This window comes from Lissotriton vulgaris, chromosome 5, assembly GCF_964263255.1.
Source record: "Lissotriton vulgaris chromosome 5, aLisVul1.2, whole genome shotgun sequence".
In the NCBI taxonomy this organism is placed as follows: Eukaryota; Metazoa; Chordata; class Amphibia; order Caudata; family Salamandridae; genus Lissotriton; species Lissotriton vulgaris.
In genome coordinates, this window is record NC_141693.1 from 1,020,540,101 (window position 1) to 1,020,562,973 (window position 22,873).

Below are 22,873 nucleotides of genomic sequence, written 5' to 3' on the forward strand. Positions count from 1 at the left end.
GATAAAAAAAATACTATCTAAGGAAACCAACAGACACAACTACATACCAAGTCAAGTGACAGTTCAAGCATACAAATAGAACGTTTCCAAAAGAGGGCACGTGCGGCCCAAAAAACAATATGTCAGCAACCTGATTGAGGTGCAAGGAAGCTCCATATTGGTTGAGCTCCACGTTTGTATTTTCAGAATTTCAATCAACAACCTCCTGCGTGCTGAAAGTTATCATCTTTCTTAAGTTCTATTGATCCCATTGAGATAAAGAAAATGCAACTATTTGTTAAAGGAGCGGCACGTGCCTAGCCAGCATGGAATACTCCATCAATCTTACTAGTCGGTTCTCGTGAACTCCATTTGTGACTGCCCAACTGGAATTTCCATGCGGACAGTTTTGGAAGGGAAACGGGTCTGTGTTTGGATTTCAGTCACCTGGCTTTCACCCTTGAAGTGTGCTAAGGACAACAAAACACAGGGGACACGGGCTGGCGCATCAAGGGAGCCTTCCCTGTGTACTACAAAAAAACAAAGGCAGCCAGCATCGGCGCGCGCGGGGGCTTGTGGCAGGCATGCTTCCTCTAATGTAGTTTGCCTTCCCCGCGCGCCGTCTGTCAGCCTCTGTTAGAACAGCAGTATGGAGCCACCGCGAATAACACGGGCTGATGCCGCGAGCCCCAGCCCAGGACACGCGCGCGCACACGGCTCCCTCCGCCGTTCCCTCTTCCTTCCTGTGTTTTATTCTTAACAAACATGTCTTACCTATCAAAAGGACAATCACCATGTCAAAGATTTCTCTCCCTTTTAAAAAAAAAAAAATCTGCGTCACATGCTTGTTATTCCCTCAGCCGAATCTCTCTCTCTCTCTTCCTTTCGCTCTCTCACTCAGGTCACTTTGACAAGCTTTCTCTCCTCCCACTCGCATTGCAATTAGCATATTAATAAACCACAGCATTGCCAGCCGAGAGAGCTAGCGAGCGAGCCAGGGAGGGAGGGAGCCAGCGAGAGAGCGAGAGAGAGACACGCACACATATACACACACACACACATACACAGACAGAATAAAATTCCTTCTTCCTGCCTCCGCGGAGGCCCGCTTTCTGCCGTTTGGGGAGGCTTGTTTTTCCTCCCGGAGGCTGCTCGCGAGGACAGTTCATGCCAGGACCCTGCACGCTGGGAACCCCGAACCCTCTCTGCTCCTGGCCAGGCATGTGAAGATGTCAGTGGGTTGCGCATGCCCTGGTAAGTGCCCATTTTTACCTCAATTAACTTACGATCAATTAAGGAATGGGTATGGGGGCGGCGCGGGCACGGGGGGGGGGGCTCCTGTCACTCCATTGTGTGTGTGTTTTTTTTCTCGTACTAAAACAGCACCGCTAGGCTATTCTAGCTGATCCTTTTTGGGGAAGTCTAGGGGGGACCAAAAATACCCAGAATCCCTAAATGTCAGCCAATCAGAAGTGCCTCTGGACTTTGACCCCGGGTCATCGGAGGCTCTGATTGGCTGGTCCTAATTTTGGGACGCTTGCTCGTTTGACCCAGCTTGGAGGAATGCTGCGTCCGCTGCTGAGCAGCAGTACCACCGCTCCAGTACCCACCCTTACTGCCACTCTGAGGGTGTTTCTAGGGGTGGGGCTAGGCTTTTACCCCCAGAAACCTTCCAAACGCCCCCGCGTTGTGCAGCGCTGGCTGTGAGCTGCGCAGCCCGTGAGCGCATCCGTCTGTGAGTTTGTTTACATGTTAGACCGAGTTACTCAGTGTCAGGCGTTCTTGTCAGAGCTACCTCACACCAGGGCTTCAGTTTCCAGATTCCACGCACGAGTAGCTCTGTCCTCACAGGATACTAATTTGCATTCTGGTATTTGTAGGGCTGCTGAGATAACAGGACTGCAAATACCAGAATGCCGAGGGAAAAAACAACCTTGCCTGGATGAGACTAGGTGCTCTTCGTGCATAAGTTTGAGAAACATGAATTTAGAACATGTTGTCGCAGTGAGACGTTGAAATACAGTGGGGACAGTGAAAACAGGATGGGGGTCGTTCGCCCTGGGAGCAGTGTTTTATCACTTGTTGTATACTTTGTTGTAAAACTTTAGTGAGCCACGTTCTCCATTTGAATGTGCGAATAGCTGACGCAGCACAGTTTTTCGTCTGTGCATCATAAGTTTGTATTCCTCTATATCCCATTTTGAAGTCCGCACTACGAGTCCCAGAATGCAAAGAAAAAAAGAATGTCCTGGATTAAAGCTACACATGCATGGACATGATAAATGCGGGAGGTCTGACAGTTACTTGTATGCATGGGTGTCAGGTAGGGGTAGAATTTCAGCTTGATACCCCTGGCAGTGTCCTTAATGCCAAGAGGTTCCGAGGACTGGGGCACCTCAGCGGGGTTAGAAAGCGCTGTGTAAATTCATATTGTATTCTATACCGCACCGTGTTTACTTTCTGTAAATTCCAGTCCTTGGGCGTACCTTGAGGGTCTCAGAATGTAACCGGGAGCAATCCTGCGGTGTCACTGGGGTCAAATGCTGCGTGGTGTCTCTTTCGCTACATTTGGAGTATTGCAGAATCAGCAATCATGCTGGTAAGGAGATGCTGTCATGACAACAGGGTAGTTCAGTCCTGGGCGTTCATTTACCTAGCTGATGTCTTCCGGAAGTTGTACTTTTGGTTCACTTCAAAAGGGCTGGAGTCCCAAACATAATGGGGTTTTGATAACAACAAATAAAGCAGGAAAGACATATCAATGTCTCCAGTGGCAGAGTCAGTTGGTAACCCGGCGACTTGCTATTTTTAGAAAAGTGTTTGGACATGCTCACCACATCGCATCTCTGTGGCAACTATTGTTTAGAGGTATCGATCGTTGTGCGAATTGCTCACCCAGAGTTGTGTTTTTTACCTTACATACTGGGTTTATAGTGTGAAATTTATAGAAGTGAAGGTAAGGTACAAGTCCTAGAATGCAAAGAAAAGAGCACGACTTAGATAAACGAGCCAACATGCCGCCATAAGAAATTGGGCTCTTTTTTTTCTTGTTTTCTCGTGCATGTTTACAGAGCCTGGTGCTGTATTTATTGTGTGGGATGAACTGTGGACGCGTCTGTCATAAACCTTCTGTTTTATGTGACACCTTTATCTTGTCTTGGCTTTTCACCCAACTTTAGATGTTATTCTGGGAGACACAACGGAATATTTAGCATTTTAAATATCCCTTAAGTCCCAGAAGTGCTTTTAACTAAAATGGCATGCCTGGCTGAAGTTGTTGTAACGTGGCAACTATGTGCCAATAAAATGAAAGTAAAAATGTAGTATGGGGACCTGTGGATTTCATCTTAGCTGTAGTGGACATACCAAGATAACAATACAGTACTTCACTGGTGATACAAAACAGTTTTTTTCCTAAGCCTTTTTGTTCGGTCCTATATATTATATATGTGGTTAAACAGCAAAGCTGGGCAGTTGGGTGTCCAGTCAGACACCTATAAATAGAAATAGCCTTCTTAATGGCTTAAAAGTCCGTCCATTGGGAAAAAGCGCACTTAAGAAAACCAGCCCGGAGGCAGTTAATGGCGAGTAGGTTGAAGAACATGGTTGAAAGATGTGTAGCATTTATAAATGGGGAAGATTCTATGCTGTCATTCTAAACTTTCTTCTTTTCGGGACCAGGTACTCCACCCAGAGGAGTATTACATGCTATTGTCTATTTGCTGTATTGTTCTACCTTGCAGGATGTGCATCTGTTAGAATGAATGAGGGACTATTTTACATATGAAAAGTATATTCAGTCAGCACACTGTTAGTCACAATTAATTTGTTCTGTTATATGCTTTCAATGCTGAAAAAAATATCTTTTTGACTACATTTTACCCAGCACAGTCAAAGCCAACAGGACTCCCTTTAGTGTGATAAATAGCATTTGTGCATGGAATGTGCATAAACAGAATTTGTGAATACGTTTGTTTACATGTGTTGCAACATTAAAGAACTACTGGCTTTGCCAATGCTTGTTTAATTTAGGCTCTGCTCATCTAAAACTCTGCAAAGTCATTATGTAGATTAGCTTCATTGATTGTGAGCAATAAAACCCTATTTTGAATACATTTGATTCCACCCACCAACCTCCATGGTGGCACCATTCAGCATTGAATATCAGAAGGGGAAAAATGCAAAGCTTTCGAGCTGTGGTAAGAGTTACAATATGTGAAGTGAAAGGCAACTTTAAACCCACTATGATAAGATTATTAGGAAAATGCTATATGCTGCCGGCATTTAAAGAAGTATTGTGAATGTCCATTATGTACATCCATCTCCTGAAAAGCTGCTGTGGATGTCCGCTCTCTGGTTCTATCTTGGTGAGCAGTATTGCTGACTGTATTGGAATTCATTCCTGTTGGCTGTACTTACTTATCCATGGTGTTGAAGTGAAGATGACAGGTTGTCCCAAGGCTGGTGTCCCACCTCCTTGAAGTGGTGTCTCACCTCTTTGAAGCATCAATTACTTTTGATTTCACTCTGTTTTGCGTTCTGAAACTTTTAGCTTTGAATTTCTGGTTGTGGTATGAGGTGTGATAAATAATTGTTTGATATCTGTGCAGATAGAGCAGGCTACTGCAAGACGCATGCAAAGGCTACTGAGATATTGTTGCTCTTGCGTCTGCACGGTAATTCTACATATGTGCTGAAAATATCTTTCGTGATTGTGAGCTCAGAGGAGGGCATAGACCTTGATACAAACACACTCTGGGAGACTCAGTTCACACTTTTGATGTAACAGGCAAAATTGATTTTTTATTACTTTTGTGGCCTTTTACTACCTCGTTTCTGATGTTTAGACATGTATTTTAGTACCAGCCTTTTATTTTTAAAAGTAAGTAAAACTAATGCTAAATGCAAAGTCAGATTGAAAATCACTGCACAGCACCACCTTTTGCGTTAGTTCTCCCATTAAGTAAGTGAGACCGCATGTATATGTATGTGTGTGGGTGTATATGTGTGTGTGTATATATATATATATATATATACCGAATGTTCAATACTGGTCTTTAAAAATAATTTCTGGATCACAATGAGAACTTTAACCAGCAGGGGTGTTGGAGATCCCCAGCTGAACTGCTTCAATCACCTTTTGATTAAGCAGTTCTCACTGTTACTTCTAGACGGTTTCTACCCAGGAGTAGTTACTATTCAACTTATCCTAAGAGTACCAGAAGTGTTTTCACACTTGTTGTATTGGTGTTTTCCCATATTGCATACCCTGCTCTTAATCATGTGCATGTCCTCCTCTGTTGCTGGAGTTTTGTAAATTGGATCAAGGAAACCACAAACTGCGATTGTTTCAAGCTAAACATGTGATTGGTACCGGCTCTTGGGCTAACTACGCCATATGGAACTTTTTAAAAATCAATCGCTAATCCTGGATTGAGGCAATTATGAATGTTGGTTGCACAAGTTATTAACCAAATTTGGCAATGAAATGTGAGTGGTTCAGCAGTTGGTAAAAAAGGCAATTTGAAGATGAAATATTGTGATTGGTCAGTCGTGTAACAATTTGCCTAGTCCTTCACTTGAGGTTTGACACATCTCCAGGAACTAATGAAAGTGCAGATTAGCCCAACTTGAAGAGTTTCATGGTCTGTTATTCTGCAGTGATTTTTCAGTAAATTGTGTACCTGGTGTGGGTTGTTTTTCTGTATTCTACCATCACTTGTAGGTATTTTCTCTTTTTATTTTTTGTTTATAGTATTGTGTTTCTTGCGCCTCCACGCTAGTTTGCCGCAACAGCATATACTGCACGTGTAGTAGCTGCTTAAAGCACCAAGCTGCTTTCCCCAACCCATATCTTCTGTGCACACCCCTTCTATACGAGAATGGGACACATTTCTGGTACATGAAATGTCCTTTTTGAAAATAAGATTATGAAAATTATTAGTGAGCAGTTTAAAGACTGACATTATTTTCAACGACAACCTTGGTAAGGAAGATCTTTTATTGATTAATTTATTTATTAACCATTTAACATTATTGTAGCATTTATCACCACTATTATTTACCTGTTGTTTACTATTAGTAAGTACTAATATTTGTAAAACATGCATATCTTGGTTGTTTTATTCGAGAAATTGTATAACAAAGAACATAAAACACTGGCTTGCATTCTGCACTTGCAATTTGTGCATGGTAGATAGTCTTTAGTGCTCTGAGCTGCAGTAGTTTCCTGTAGTTGTCATCTTCCTGTTGGAGGGCACCCAATAACTGTACTTAAAATTGGAGGCAAGAGTACGTGTATGGAAACCGGCGCTGCAGCATACTTAATCTGATGAGCAGCAGTGAATGGCAGTAGCCAGGGGTCCGTGAGTCTGTCTCAGGCGGTGGCAACTCGCTTGCTTGATAAACCTGTGCAGGTGGCACTATGGTCTTAAGTGGGGTGAAACTAGTACCAGCCACACGCCTGTTGCATCCTTCCTCGCCAGATGCTCTGGGACTGGCTCACAGCTGGAGGACTTGAGGTCGTGCCACAAAGATCATGTAAAAGCCTAATTTTTTGGTAAACATGCAGGCACAAAGGCTAACTTCAAAGTCCAGAAAAGTTGCTCGGAGAACGGTGAAGTGGTGTTGTGAAAACACTTAATGTTGTCAATTTAGCTGGCTATGCTTCTGCAAAGTGTGTGTTGGAATGCTGGTAGGCTCAAAGAGAAATCCGAGGGCTTGATCGCATACACTGAACTGATGCCAGGCATTTTTACACCACCTTTGGGTATGCTCCACTCAGCCTTTCATCCTTTTGAGGTCGATACCACGAGTGTCTTCACTGAAGACCAATGGGAAAACAACATTACCAGTCGCGAACCAGTTCAAAATTACTCTCATGAGCTCCCATAAGCGGTTCGCACAAAAGTTTCAGGAAGAGGTGTTTATAGGGATATAGTCAATATGCCAAACAATAACCTATTTGTTGTGATTTATTCCATCGGTCTATGCATTGTTTTAGAAGTGAAAGATGACCATTTTTTGGAGGGACGGGACATATGGGTCATGTTCCAAAAAATATTTTAAAAATGCTGCCAATTACCAACCATGAAACATACCAGCCCTATCTCAGAACAGGGAGTAACACTACTCCTGGTGGTGCAGGAGCCTGAGCACTGGCAGTGAAAGGAGCCTGGGAGTCCGTGCGACATTGTTTCATCGTGGACTACAGTGCGGCCCTGGGGTCTGTCAGAAAGGCCCCTCACTTGCGTGGCTTCCTCCGTGGCCTCCTTTGCTGCCAGCTGCATGCTCGCCCTACTTCTCCTCGCTGCTGTCAGTGCATCATTTCATGGCCAGTGCGCGCGTGGCCTTCGGTCACACGCCATCTGCGGCGCTCCTATGACTCACCCAGCCCGAGGAAGGGATGCGTTGCTCAGTCCTCACAATAGGAGCGCGCGACTCCCTTTCAGCTCGTGCCTCGCGCAGCCGTGCAGGCAAAGTCACAGGGCCTCGCGCTCTGATGTCAGAAAGTTCTCGATCTGTTGCCAGCCTAGCCCACCCGTGGCTGCTTGCTCCCATTAGGATATAAGAAGGCGTTGACTGTACGCTCCGTGTGCTGGTGCCATGGGATTGGAGTGTGTCAGCTGTGCCCATTCAGAAAGGAGCTTCTCATTAGCTCCTGCCAGACAAAATCCCGACAGAATATCCAAGTGTGATGGAGCTTCTTTAATGTTCGGTTTGTAGCCTTATAATACATATACAAGGATGGAGCCATTGGTCATGACCGCATATGACGTCATCTAAAGTCGTGCTTTGCTGCATTGACTTTACAGTAATGACCAATTTGTATTTCACTGTGAAATGTTTTTGCACTTACAATCTAGCCATTGTTGTATGTATTCCACTGTGAGATGTTTTTGCACTTACATACAACCTGGCCATTGTTGTATTTCACTGTGAGAGGTTTGTGCACTTACATACAACAATGACCAGTTTTTATTTCACTGTGGGGTGTTTTTGCACTTGCATACAACAATGGCCAGGTTGTATTTCACTGTGGGATGTTTTTGCACTTACATACAACAATGGCCAGGTTGTATTTCACTCTGAGATGTCTTTGCACTTAACATACAACAATGACCAGTTGCATTTCAATGTGAGAGGTTTTTGCACTTGCATACCTACCCCATGTAAAATAAGCCCCCTACTTCATTTCTGCTTTCTGTTTCAACTTTCATGACGCACCTTCACTAGTACGCATGGGTTCTGTTTTAGTGTGTGTATCTACAGAGTATGTGCCTACGGTGTACTTCGGACCCATCCTGTAGCCTCTCTGCTTTGCGCTGCGTGTGATCCTAGGAGGGGTGTTAGGCATGATGTTTACATGGTTCTGTTCCTTCTTGTGTGACCCTGCCTACAACCCCTTAAAGCAACCCTCTGGTCCTAAAGCCCTCTGCAAAGCTAGATTGACTCTTGATCTCTGGCAGTTTTATTAAATTAATTCCATTTGATAAACACCTCTTAGCATCCTTACACATACCTTCCAGTCCATTTCATGTACAGACTGTAACTGGCCGTAGTTCCTCGTAATTTATAGGGTGCACATTCAGTTTCAAAAGTGAGGACAGGAACAGGAATTAGCAGTTGGAGCATTAAGTGGCATACATTGCTTTTTTCAACTTCGAACTTCTGAAGTATTTTTCTATTCATAAGAAATTGAGCCTCAATATTTTAGTCGTCAGACTTTCAAGGTGTCCATATAAGACACAATTACATAACTTTATAAATAAATAAATACAGTGAACCGAAGAGGAACTCAAACAGACATTCTGCGGTGATCCTGAAATGTTTGTATGAATAAGGCCTTCCTGAACCACTAAACCAGATCCTTCTCTTTAGGTGCAGTGTGAGGGATTGGGTGGGAGGGGGCGGGGGGGTTGTCAGGTCAACACCATGAGCAGTGACAGCCAGGTAGCAGAATGGAGACTGGGTCTCCCTGATTAAGGTGACACAGACCCAAACACTCCTGTTTTTTTTTCTACTTTGTTTTTCAAAAGTAGGAATGGAAATCAAATCTTGATTTTCTGTTCCCAAATGTATTTATCCTGTAGACAACAGTCTGGATCGAGTCTAAAAAGGGCTTTTGGGGCTAGACAAGATTTTTTAAACTAGTTCTTAAATGCATTTGGTGGCCAGTGTTGAGCTTGTCTCTTTTGAGACTCAGCCAAGCTTTTTTTATGGACCCTTTTTTAGCTTATGCGTCAGTTTTCGGCTTTTTATGGCTGCTTCAGCAGCTTAGGGACTAGTGATGCCCAGCGTATTTGGAAAAATGCCAAATCCATGACAGAATTTCAGAATATCCAGTAAGATACATTAATTTACTATGAAACCAAGTGGCTTTTCCAAACATCTGGCATGGAGGGTAGGAGTTTTACATGCAGTACGGAGCACTGCGCCTTTCCCTCTTGCTCCTGTACTTTGCTTGTAGTATTCATTTGTTGTCTGTTTACATCTGTTGTTGCCAATAGGACCAAAGACAGGAAACACTTAATGTTGAAGCACACATTATTCCTATTTTACAAGTAAGGGTGTTAATCCTACCCTTAAATGGTTACTTTAGAGGGAAACCCAAGGACTGAAGCTATTAGTCTACAAGTTAGGGCCTCCAGCAGCACCAAGAGACATAGAAACTAACACAGAGACGCATTACTTCAGGGTAACAATCTCACTAACCATACCTATCTCACTAACCATATCTATACAAGTGTAGTGGAGGTCGCAAAACCATCCTGCCATATATAGTGTGTGCTTGAATCGTTAAAAAAATATCTTTTGATGCTTGATCTGATGGTACAGATTAACTTATTTGAAATCTTCAAAAAGAATACTGTTTTAGGACCACAAAACGCATGTTCAATGTCTCTATCTGCATTTATTCTTTTCCCTCCTGGCTGCAGGCACCGCTAAGTCAATGTAGAGACTAGTTTAGAAACAGAGGTCTGCGCTTTCCACTTTACGTTTCCAATAGGATCTTATTTTGGAAACAAACCGACAAAGTAATGTATAAAGTAAGCATGGAATCTGCTGTGTACAGTACGGTCAAGATGCATTGCTTTTCAATATACCCCTCATGTAAAAACGACTTTGGTAGATCTGGGATTTAAACTCCTTACCCGTGGAAGGACAGCGGGGATGAGAGTGAGAAGCTGGAGCGGTTCAGCTCTAAGATACCCAACACACCCTCCTTACCACTGGAGCACCACACACCTAAAGAATGCCCGGCTGCTCTAGCATCCACCACAAAGATTCTGCTTTCGCGTGCAGCTGCCCATAATACTCTATTTCACTGCCGTGTCTCTCTGTGGGACCATTGCAGTTCCGCCATTATCTTAATGACTTTAAATATCCTTGTAACTCTGACCAGCTGCTTTTGTCTCTTCATAATTAGAAATTATGACCATAGAGTCCTTACAGCTTTACAGATCTTCCACTTGCATCTTTGTGGTGAGCGCGCTTGTGGCACGAACAATAGGTGCTCTCTGATTGTTCCATACTGCTTCAATTTTAGCTTTTAGGTGTATTGTATTGGCAGCAGCACACTGTAGTAAGTTGGAAAATTCATTATGGGCATCACTAACTCTCTTCAGGGAGGTCTTTATGGCCATATCTGGTTTGTCCAAGAATTCCATAGGCTTCTTTAGGCTGTGCGCTGCCCCTTCTCTCTAGTCTCACCATCTCTCTCTGTATGAACTCGACATCTCCAGAGCTTATGGAAACCAGCGTCTCCAATCTCTCTGCTGCACATGGGTTGCTGGGGTGGAGGAGCAGGGACGGCAGAGCTAACCACTATGTAAGTCTCCGATCACAGCAGGTGGGGAGATCACCCACAGTCATATAGCTCGATCCATGTTGGGCACTGCCAGGACATGTATACTTTCCTCCTCTGTGTGCCCCAGACACTGAATGCAGGTCGTGCCAGAGCTCCTTAAAGGACGCCACATCTGAACCCAGCTACCTCGTAATTTGCAGTTTTTCATGATCTAACTCCTGTTTTGTTATGAGTTTTATTTCAAATGCATGCTGGTGGTTGTCACTGTGGTGCTTACTGTCTCTTCACTTTTCTCCCAAGTTGTTTTGATTTTGACTGAGCTCACTTTAATCCTGAAGCACTCCGGAACTGAATGCTACACTTGCCTACATCACATAACGCACCAGCCTCTATTTTACTGCACCTATAACCACTGGATTACTTGGAAAAATATCTCTGGAACAAGAAACATTAATGAAAAGAGGTTAGGTGTAAACATGAGACTGCTTGTTCTAAATGTTTGCTGGGTTTGCAGCCTACCCTTGTAGGAGTGATGGAAGGGGCCAGCTGGGCAGCCAGGAGAGTGGACATCAGCCGATTGGAGGCCGTGGGCCTAACGTGCTTAGCCTCAAAGCTGCCCGTCTTAATGTAGTTGCCCGACTCCCTATCAAATGACAGTGACTACCCATAGGAATGTCTAAACTTTTTAAATAAAGAATACACCGAAAGCCACACTTATGATCCACCACAGTAGATCTTCACATTAGAGTAAAGCTTTTCACCCCTGGTCTAACCTAGTTAGCAATCACAGCTCCCGCTCTCATGCAGATACAGTGATCATACAGCGGCATGAGATGTACCGGCTCCCTGGAGTTCTCTGCAAAAGTGGATACCAGCACCTGTCAAGATGAAGGTGAGGTGGGTGTCACCAGTGCTTTGCTGATATGTATTCTTTGGCTGGGAATGAAGATCTTGCAGAATGAAAATGTACAACAGTTCAGAGGGGCACAGTATCTGCAAGGGCTTTTGCCACGAAGACCCTAACAACCAACTTGAAGCCAAGTGCAAGGGGGTGCGCTCTCCAAGGGGTCTCCTTTGTCATATAAATGCCATCCCGACCTTAGTCACCTCACTAGGGAAAAGTTATTAATTTCTTCTAAACCCTAAGGAGGTTTGAAATGCACTCCAAGAGTGATTCCATGTGTCTGCTCTCTTCAACTTCAGAAAAATGGCCTTGTCTGCCGCGCCACCCGGGGACACACAGCCGTTTGTCATCAGAAGCTGGGGAGTCGAGGGGGCTATCCCGGCATCCAGCTCCACAAGACATTACTCAGCTGCTGGCTTTGTTTATTAAACATAATATGTTTACAGTGCCCATTCACGGCATAGCAGGGGTTTGAATAATAGTAAAGGATGGGAGGTGGGGTGTAAAAGACTTCAGAAAAGCTGCTTTTTTAAAACAGTAATTATAAACTCGAATTCACAATGTGAAAGTCCACAAGGAGTGTAAAGGGATGTTGGAGTGAAGAGGGACACAGAGAACTACTTGGGGGAATGTGGACACAGTTACCACTATCGCCAGTAAGGCAAGGTCTGAAGGAGTGAGTCTTGTTTGAGACCCACATCTCCAGAAGGGGAGATTGAGGTTACAATTAAAATAGATGGTTGGTTTAAAGCACTATTTCTGAGAGAAGAGTCTTCGAAATGTAATCTTGCACACACAACTGTAGGGGATATGAGAGTCATGGACACTCTTCAAGATAATAAAACATGTGAATTCACAGACTATACACAGAATGCTTGGAATTGCCTCCATTGGGGGGGGGGGGGGGGGGGGGGGGGGAATAGAACAGTTTATGAATTTATGACGTTCAGGGGCATATAGAGGGCAGCATACGTTTCTACAGAATAAGCTACAAGGTAGGGTCTGTGGTGTCAAGAGTTAACTGAGAAATGGGCATTCTTGTGGGTCTGGCAGACTTCTATCGCCCGCTGAATTCCTGGTGTCTGTGTAACCGCCAAACGGCCACAACAGCAAAAATTCTAAATGATTTAGTAACAGGTGAAGTCCAGCTCTCTTTAAATTTTCCTTGTAAATCCCCAAATAATCATTGCTCAATACTTAGAATGGCCTTAGAATCACCTGGCACGGTTTCAGTGTGTTCACCGGAATTGTCAACAACATGCTGTACGCGCACTGGTGAATGGTTACAAACATAACTGGGCCGAGTCCAGGTGCTACAAAGGTGAACCCATCAGGAAAGAGAATGCATCAAGACCAGCACGCGCCTCCCGCGCGCCTCACTGAAACCACAAACTGCAGCTGGACTCTGACCACCTGCACACACCTGATGCTTGTAAAGCCAGAACTGCCGACTTGGGAACAGGTTCGAATCCCGGCGTTGGCTCAACACCCCGTGATTCTGGGCACATCACGTAATCTCCCTCTAATCTAAAAAAACACTTACAAATGAACCTGACCTTGTGTAATGTAACTGGCGACCATGTAATGCGATCCAATGCTCTTAAGCTGAGTTCGTGCTATATAAATCTGCAAAAACAACAATACTAAACAATTTAGAAGCTGCTTAACATGATGAAGTGAAGTGCCACGGGGCGTGTCGGCAAATCTGGTTAAAACTTCTCAGTTTCCTCTTCAACACCTGCGTGGAGAAAATGTTATTAAAAATACATTTATATCTATTTAAGGCCACAAACTTGTAGATAGACTCTAAAGAAAAAAGTGCAGGTCAGTTTATAGAGATCTTTTTTTATCATGGTTACTTTGTTTCAAGTGTGCACTCGCGCAGACACACAGTTCACAGAAAAAGAAGTCAAAACAAGGTTTGCAGAAGTAAGGACAGTGATACAATAACATTCTGAGGGAGTAAATGAATGTTTGGCTACAGTGATACTCAAAGGAACGGCCTTTTCCCAGGTGAACAGCAGCATTGGGCTGCTGTTTGCTTTAGGGAGCACTAATATTCCGAAAGGTGTTAATTAAAGGGACAAGCGTTTATTTACTAAACTAAATTATTAACTAAAGTAAAAGATGTGAAGGTGTCTTGCACAACTTAACTTTAGGAACACCTTTTTTTTTTATAACAACATCTTGCAACAAACATAAAAACAATGTGAAAGTCTCTACAAATATCCAAAAAAGTGCATTTCTTTATCATGCAGAAACATTTGACTCTAGTATATCAGAGCACTGAAGTATTTTTAAGTGATAGTTTGCAAACATGGATTTAGAAGCATTCATGCTTCCCCCAACTCAGGCGACATTGTAAATTGTGAACTAAGGGGTAAGTCAGTTGTTATGTTCACCCTCTGGGTGGCCTGGGTTGCTATTGTACCCGGAAAACACCTGCCACCCTGCTATCATCAATGCGGTTCTTGGTCACACGACAGGCCAAACTTTTTGGCCCCCTGGAAAATGTTTTCAAGTACCTATAGTCTAGAAGTTCCATATTCCGTGCTAGTCTCCTAAATGACAGAGGGACTATGTTTTTTAAAATTCAAATGGATGACTGAACCACTTTAAAAAGTGAGGCTCTGATCCCATAAGAAAAGCTCATCTCCCTTTTTTTTTAATCAAGGAGGAAGTATTAAGATTTCATGTTCATATGAAAGGCAATGTGTGAAAAGTTAGCATTCAAAAAGGTTGATCATATCCCGTGAAAGGATTGCCTCTGCACTTATATTGCATAAACTGTCCAGTATGCAGAGGCTCGCAGCCACAATAAGGGGGTAAGGTGGTCAGTCATCATGTCATTTAGTCATGTTTTGAAATTTCCCACTTAAATCACTATAAGAAGCAGTGCCTAAAAAGTGTCCTTTTTTGCAGAAGGGGGATTTCTGCTTACATTTCTGAAGTTGATACAAAAGAGTGGGCCAGTAGAAATGTATCCTGTAACGCTCATGTACAGAACTTTCTCAGTGGCCGAAATGAATACATCCAGTTAACATTAAAGCAATATCTCGATGCTATTGAGCCAGTGAAGTCTTCACGTGTGGGTGATATCTGATCAAACCAGCCACTGATCCGGCTGCAGGGTTTTGAATCCTCGAAGTACAGCCAATGAGATTTCGAGGGGCACCAACAAGTATTTCATTACTAAAAATGATGCGAGGTTACCCAATAGCTCTCCACATGGTGCCCATTCTTGCTCTTTCATTTAAGGGCACAGTGTTTTCATGTCCTTTAAGAAGAAATGATATTTTTAGCTGATTTAGTCGTTTTTTTCATAGTAAGTTTCTTATAGAAATAGACTCCTAGTAGTTTGCTGCCTTAGTGAGAGGTAACATCTCTTTTACAAGTTGATTAAACTCACAATTGTTAATATTTTAGCCAAATAGACCTTAAGGACCGCAAAACCTGAATGCAGGTCTATTGCTAGCATTCAGATCCAGACAGTTGTGGTTCATTCATTCTTTGATGGTGTTAAAGTGTTAATTAAGCAATGTGTCTTGTTCTTGCTTCCCACTGACAGGGATAAACAGCTGGGAGTTGTCAGCACAGCTGTGAAATCCCAGGCTGCGACTATCCAGAAGATCATGTAGCAGCTCGATATATATGTTGAAAACAATGGACATACGCGGGCAACCTTGAGGGTTCACCAGTCTCCCTTTGGCTGGACTTGTGTTAGTTATCCTGTTGTATAAAGTGTGGGGTAGATGAGTCTCCAGTTACTGAACTCACTGATGAATATTTCCTTTACCAAAGGTTTGCACTAAAGAGACAACTGCTGCAGCAATCAAGCAATCAATCAATTAATCATGAAATTTGTAAAGCGCACTACTTACCTGTGAGGGTCTCAAGGCGCTGGGGGGGGGGGGGGGGCTGCTACTGCTCGAAGAGCCAGGTCTTGAGTAGTCTCCTGAAGGCACAAGACAGAACCATTGTGTATTTTTGTTCCTTGTCAGTCGAGGCCACACCATAAAAAATTGTTGCAAACAAGTCCTTGTGTAAAGAAGTGTAGTCCGAGTCAGTTGCAACAATTGATGCTTATTGGAATTGGATGGAGGTGCTTAGTTTAGGAACTTGTCTTCAGAATAAAGAATGTTAATCGCATTACCGCTTGAGGTGAAAGGATGCTCTGACTTGATCTAGGACTTGTGCCAAGCCTGAATGTTGGAATACAAACAAAATATAATTTGCAGAATAAGGAACCCTTATCTTCAGGAAGTCAAAACGCTGTTCCCCTTAAAGCATGCAGTGGTCCGATGCCTCTTTAAAAAGCTTGATCTGACACTGCCTCACTTGGAATGGATTAGGCTGGTATTGCAATCCATTCATTGTTGAAGTGGTGCTAGAAGGCCGCCTCCAGACTTTGCTATAGAAATACCTGGTATTGGATGCATTGCTGGAAGCCAACCAATCCGGATTGATGCTGGCACAGAGAGCAAAAAAAGAGAAGCAACTGATGAGCAGTGGTTGGCAGTATTTATTTGAGTTTTGTAGATCGCAAACATAACCGGAGTAAAAAAAAAAAAGCAAACTTAGTCCAGTGGGATTTGTAACAAAATAGCAGCACATCACATAAAGTGTGAATAAAAAAAATACAATAATAAAACACAACAATTGTATAAGAAAAATGTGTCCAAAAGCCAATAGGAATACAAGAACACAGAAAGTACTGAAGCAGATATGAAAGGGAGTTGCCCTGGGAGGGAGAGTAGCTGCATAGATTCACTCGAGGAGTTGAAAGCATATGGCATCTCAGCACTAACTAGCAAGGTAGCTTGGTGCTTTACAAAGTAGAACAATATCATTCATACAGGGTACACTGAGAGCAAAATAAGAATATTTAGTAAACAATGTGTAGTAATAATAATATGCAAGTTTGTAAAGCGCCTGGTTACACTAGGCTAGTGTGCCAAGCGCTGAGGTACCGACAGCCAAGAGGCAAGTTGCCGACGCGCCCCCCCCCTGTTCAGACCCTGCCACCCATAAGCTAGTCAGTGGGGCATAGGAAGGTCTTAATTGGGGAATCGGAAAGTTTTCAAGTGCCTACGGAACCTGTCTCCGAGGCCTCTTGCCGAAGGTACCCTGGGAGTTTGTTCCACTGTTGAGCCGCCAGGAAACAGAAGGAGCGGCTGCCCATTTTTGCCCTCCTGATCGCGGGGATCTTGACCTGCCCAATTCCGCTAGATCTCAGTTGGTGTGAGGGGGTATACAAGGTCAGAAGGTTATGTAGGTAGGTGGGCCCATTCGTGTGTAGAATCCTATGGCTTACACACTGAGCCTTGAACAGGATTCGCTCCTTGATTGGCAGCCAATGCCGGGCAACCAGGGCCCTTCTGGAGGAGGCTCTCTTGGGTAGCATCAGAACCATGCGGGCCGCTGCGTTTTGGATACACTGCAGCCTCTGTATGCAGTTGACATTAGCACCCAGGTAAAGGACATTTCCATAGTCCAGCCTAGAGGTTACCAAGGCATGGACCATGGTTTTCCTAGCTGTAGTGGGCAGCAGGTCCAATGTCTTACGGAGACCACGCAAGACTCCAAAGCATGTGCCTGCCACCTGCCTTGTATGGTGCTCAAACGAGAGCTTGGGGTCAAGCCACACCCCTAGGTTCTTGACCTTTTCACTAGGCACAGGGGTAGGGCCCAGGTTCTGTGGCCACCAAGCGGATGTCCAGACAGAGGGAACTTTACCAACCACCAGCACCTCCGTCTTGCTCCCGTTCAGTTTGAGGCAGTTGTTGGCCATCCATATTGCTAGTTCCCGCATGCATGAGTTGAAGTTGCAGGCTGCCTTATCGTCATCCTGCACAAGGGATACAACCAATTGCGTGTCATCGGCGTAAGACATGACTTCGATGCCGAACTTCCCCGCAATCTCTGCCACAGGAGTGACATAAAGATCGAATAGCGTCGGACTAAGGGTAGATCCCTGAGGCACTCCCTGTTTCAGCCTGATGCTCTTCGACAGATGAGGTTCCTGTGCTACCTGAAAACTGCGGTCCCACAGGAAAGATTCCATCCATTCCAGAGCTAGTGGGATACATAAACGGAATAGCAGCGGAATAAAAGTTATATAAACAGTGTAAATAGCCGTACAAATCAACAATACATCACAGAAGAGTTTAATTAACAGTGTACATAAGAGTGCTGAAGTAGTTATGTAAGGGGGATGCAGGGTGGGGAGACAAGAAGCAGATAGTTTCCCAAGGTAGCGATGAGTAGAGTAACAGGGGGGGTGTTGGGTGGGGTGAAGTAAAACATAGGACCAAGACTTGCAGCATGTTACTGAGTGAGGAGGAAGCAGACAAACTTGAAGGCGGGATCAAACTGGGAGCGGGGGCGTTGCCAGGTCCTCAATGAGAGAGGAATTTGTTGGACAGGAATGTTTTTTACTTCTTTCTTGAAGAAGGATGTGGATGGGTTGCATCTGATCTAAGCTGGGAGAGGGTTCCAGATGTTAGGGGCCATTCCAAAGAAGGAACATAAGTAGGTTTTCTTTTTCTTCAATTTCTGTGGCTTGAGCAGTAACGAGCTCATACCTCCGGAGCATCTGTTCCAATCCAAAAGGGTCAGTTACTGGGACGGGTAGGATGGGGGTGTTGTGGAGCAGTGCTTTGTGAGTCATGCAAGCAATTTTAAAATGTATCCTGGCCTCGAGTGGTAACCAATTAAGAGATCGTAGGTCAGGTGTGATGTGATCAAATTTTCTTGATCCTGTGGAGAGCCTGGCTGCTGCATTACGAGTGGCCTTAAGAGAAACAAGTGAAGGTTTTTGGTTAGCCCACAAGGATAGCACTACCATAGTCCAGCTTTGAAAGAACAAGTGCCTGAGTCGCAATTTTGAGGTCCGCCACGGGGAGGAAAGGTTTACATTTCCTAAGAATATGCAACTGGAGGTTGGTTCTTCTAGTACTCGCGCTGATGTGTTTTTACATGGAGAGGTCTATGTCTAGGGTGATGCATTGGGATTTGGCAGTCGACAATGTGTTGGGAGCAGTTCAAGGCAGATCGAAGAGGGAGCCATTCTTTAATGTTAGTGGTGGAGGTAGGTGGACCGATTAGTAAAAATTCAGCTTTAAGGTGATTGAGTTTGAGGTGATTGTGGGTCAGCCATTTTTATTTTAATGTTAGGGTGTTTTTGAGAGTGTGGATGTCCTCCTTGGACAGTATTAGTTTTACTAGACTTATACAATCCTTTCTGGATAGCTGATCACAAATTCTTGCTGGAGAGAACAGAATGGGAACTTTATCTGAGATAGGTGGTCTAGTCCTAGCTGGTCTCAATCTTTTAGGGCTGTTGTCAGAGGTCAAGCTAGTACTATTTTATCAGCCAGCATAATAATTTTCCTATGAACAGGAATTGGTGTAAAGATTTCTATCTGATAGAGGTTGAACAAAAACTTCGAAGTTTAAAAATTGATCAACTGCCTCCTTTAGAATAGATTGAATTCTACTCAGAACGCTTTCGGCCATCCCCAATTAAAAGTCACTACAATAATCAATGCAGGGATGGATAAATGCTTTAAACACAATGATCTTGTGAGACTCTAGTAAATAGGAAAATATTGGACACAGAATTTCAAATGAAAAGTGCAGGTCTTGGAAACAGCAGGTACTTGGCCATCTAGTGGCAGATAAGTGTGAACCATGACACCTACACATTTTACTGCATGAGTTGGTCTTTTGCCCACTGAGCTGGGCCTTGACTTGCCATCACGCATACTTTGAGAGCTTGCTAGTGGAGAAGCGCTATATTGGATGGATTCTAGATGACGAAGTTGGAGTCAAACTTGTGCCAGTAGGTTGTGCACACAGCTTATATGACCATACCTCAAGGCCTCGCGCCATTAAACAGTTTCACCCTTGGACACTCAAGTGCTTAACTGATTTTAGTTGAGTGCTACGATTGGGAACGTCCGATTCTCAGTTAAAACGTTTAAGATCTTGTTCTTTAGACATTTTTGATGCATGCGTTCGTTTTTTATTGAACTTAAAAAAGCAGGTGTTAGGATCGCCCCCAACTCTCTCATCTCACGTCTTCGTACACTAGTGAGAACCCAGCTCGCGTGCACTGGTTCCTTGCATTAGGCAGATTGTTACAGGTACACTTTAGGGGTCACACCACCAAAGTTCTGTCCAGTTTCCCCATTTCTCTTCTCCTGCGCTTGTAAGTTGGCTGCTCTTGCCCGAGAAAGAGTGACAGATGCTGGTCTGGCGGGGAGGCAGTGACCTCAGACTGAATGAGTTGCGGGGGTCTCCCGCCGCCCTCAGCCTGGGCTTTGCTGCTGGGTGCAGACCTTCTGCCTCACTTCATGGAGGGGCGAGGAGCAGCGCGTGCCAGTCACTTAGGAGGCAGGAGGGCAACTGGCCCCAATCTGATTCTGAGGAGAGGTTTCCTTCTGTCGTTTCTCAGCCCAGAGGCCCGAGTCAGACGCTGCGCTCCTGATGTTCAGTAACACTATCATGATCCCGCGCCCCTCCCTGCCCGTGACGAGCACCGGGCTTTTTTTTCCTCTCCTCTCTCTCTCTGCTCAGTGCTGCTCCCATTAAGCAGCCCCTTCCCCCACCTCTTCCTTTCCCTCCCCTCCTCCATCTCCCACTGGAAACTGCCAGTGCTGCTGCTTCCTCAAGCAGAAAGTCACATGACCTTCTTTCCAAGGCAGGCCAAAAATTTAAAGCGCCAGCGTCGTCAAGCGAATGACACATCTCTCCACTGCTATGTGTATTTTTTTTAATAGACCATTCTGTAAGAGATTTTCCAAAAGCATTGCAAAGTAACACTGACGCACTTGTTTGGCCTGTCTCCTCTGAGGCCTAAAGCATACGACAACATTTGGTTGGAAATGTGGGCATTGTGAAGCTGGAATTGGTTTAAGGTTTAATAGATTTTCAGTGCATTCGGATTTCTCTCTAGTGTGTTGCTAAGGATACCGGCAGATGTTTGTTTAGCGCTGTTCACTTACATCTCTCATGCAATGCTGCATACTTATCCTCGTCCCAAACCATAATCTGCTTGTGACATCACGATGGTTGCAGCGGAAAGAGCTGTGCTGGAAACCTCATGGCCGCTGTCTGTGGAAAGCATGGCTGGAGCAAGATATTGCAAACACAAGGAGATGATGGATGGAGCACTGAAACTTTTCTGGCACTCACCCCCAGTCACAGATCTGGGTTGAATCCATCCGCGTTCTTTAGCTCACTCCGCCACCCCAGTTCAGATGCAGCCATATGCAAATCAGTCTTGACCCTATTCCTCATGGGAACAGTCCAGCCCGAATTGCCAAGCCAGGTCTTTCCAGGACCGGAAACAAGCATCCTGGGCCCAGCTTCGGGTTAACACCCCTCATCAGCCAGGCTAGCTTGAATCCAGTGGGAAAGTGAGCAAGGGACCCACGTCTGGGCATACCCTGGCAACTTAGGGTGAACAAAGTGCCGGATATTGACTTCTACACGAGACCATGCAGATTCCTTTAAGCCAACTATGGGAAAATCTGCTTGCGCACTGGACCGGTGCTACTAAAAATTGTATTTGGACAGGTAACATAATGTCTGCAGCTATCTTCAGTGGAATGTACTGGTAGGTTACGTTTTGTGCGTGGGTTATTTGAAAAGTGGCCCAATATGCAAGTGTGACATGAATCTGTCACTTAATGGGAGTGCCAGTTCACAAGGAAAGGACTCAAAATTCTTGTGAGAATCTGTTGACTGATCTCTATGCTGAGCTGTCACGGAAAAGATCTTGAAAGAACCTATTTGAGGGTTTACCAGAATGGGTTGTAGTAAATACCATTCTTCGATTTGCACAGACATGCTTTAGAGAAAGACAAAGCACTATTTCCAGCTCTTGTGGGTTAATTGACCTGAAATCTAATTTTAATTCCATTGATCGAAATGTTCTACAGGATTCCAATTGTTGTATTTTGAATGGACTATTTCTCGCCCTTTGATTATTCTTGTGAAGATTGTAGATAATAAATAGTTAGTGGTACCAGACAGGGTAACCTTCTGGCAACACTGCTTTACGATAATTATTTGGTGGATTTGCAAGCAGGATGTCAAAAAGCTAATAATTTCCCACCAAGGCTGGTGTTATTAACACACCAGTTCTTCTACAGATATGACCTGGTGGGTTTGAGGAATGGCCTACTTGCTCTTATGCTCTACAATATTCATTGGAGACTAGTTGGAGAGATATTGTAAACCTAATTGCCTCAAAGTCAACAGGATAAAAGTAGATTGTTGGGCAGTTCTGACTGTGAAAGGACATGAACTGTAGGTACTCAAAATTTGAAATTGGGTCAGAATGTTCTTATCTAGTCCTCTTAATAACTGCTTGTCCTGAAAGACATTTTAAAAATCCAAGAGACTCCACTTAAATGAGAATGAAAGGCCTTAAAATCTTCAGGAAATATTGAAACCTCATGGCAAAGCCCATGCAAATGGCAAATAATGCATTCATTTTGCCATTAACATACTACTGATCACGGAGTTGATCGCCTAAAGGCAAATTGCTGTTGTTAAACTGGAAGGTTCATTGCAGAGGAGTGCTATTATGCTCAATCCAGGCAATTTGCTTTAAGTTGTCTATTGTTGTGGCTACTGCCCTTATAGTTCGTGTTGTCTTCAACATCAGATTAAGGTGATCTAGCATTGCACTCTGTTGGTGCTTTGCCTTATGATCTTTAAATCCAGCTGTGACAGAGGGAAGTGTGTACGTACCTCTATTACTTGATTATTCACAAACCAGTTCCCAGGGCCTACAAAGTTTGTTTTATAATCTGAAGGTGGACGCATTAATGCTAGCACCTTGGCAGTCAAGAAGGGGGAGTTTGGGGTGAGAGCATATACACCTAGTGGCTGATGTTCACATTGTGAAACCAGACAACCTGGGATGAATCCCGGCTTCCCCCTTTTACCAAATTGTGTGATCCTAGGCAATAATTTTATTTCCCACCCCCTCCTTTTTCTTGATTATTGCATTGAAGAGAACCTCAAAATGCATGACTTCAGTATCTGCATTGTACACAACCCTCTCCGGTGTCAGATTTAATAAACTATAAGGAGAAAGAAGTGGTTGCATTGCATAGACACTACATGTTCTGTGGCACAAATATTTATCTTCTGTGCATCCAGTG

The 22,873-nt window shown here is 44.1% G+C and overlaps 1 protein-coding gene across 7 annotated transcripts in view; it reads left to right on the plus strand.

Annotated features, from left to right (window-relative positions):
• Positions 1-947: 947 nt before the first annotated feature.
• LDB1 (LIM domain binding 1) overlaps positions 948-22,873 on the plus strand; it is a 336,398-nt gene continuing 314,472 nt past the window's right edge. For 2 of the 7 annotated variants that reach the window (XM_086922637.1, XM_086922641.1), the window contains exon 1: positions 1,076-1,233. In XM_086922637.1, the coding sequence (XP_086778763.1) occupies positions 1,209-1,233 (25 nt within the window). In that variant the 5' untranslated portion in view covers positions 1,076-1,208. Of the gene's footprint in view, positions 1,234-22,873 lie in introns of all 7 variants that reach the window. The other 5 variants (XM_086922638.1, XM_086922639.1, XM_086922648.1 and 2 more) reach the window with 5 other exon arrangements.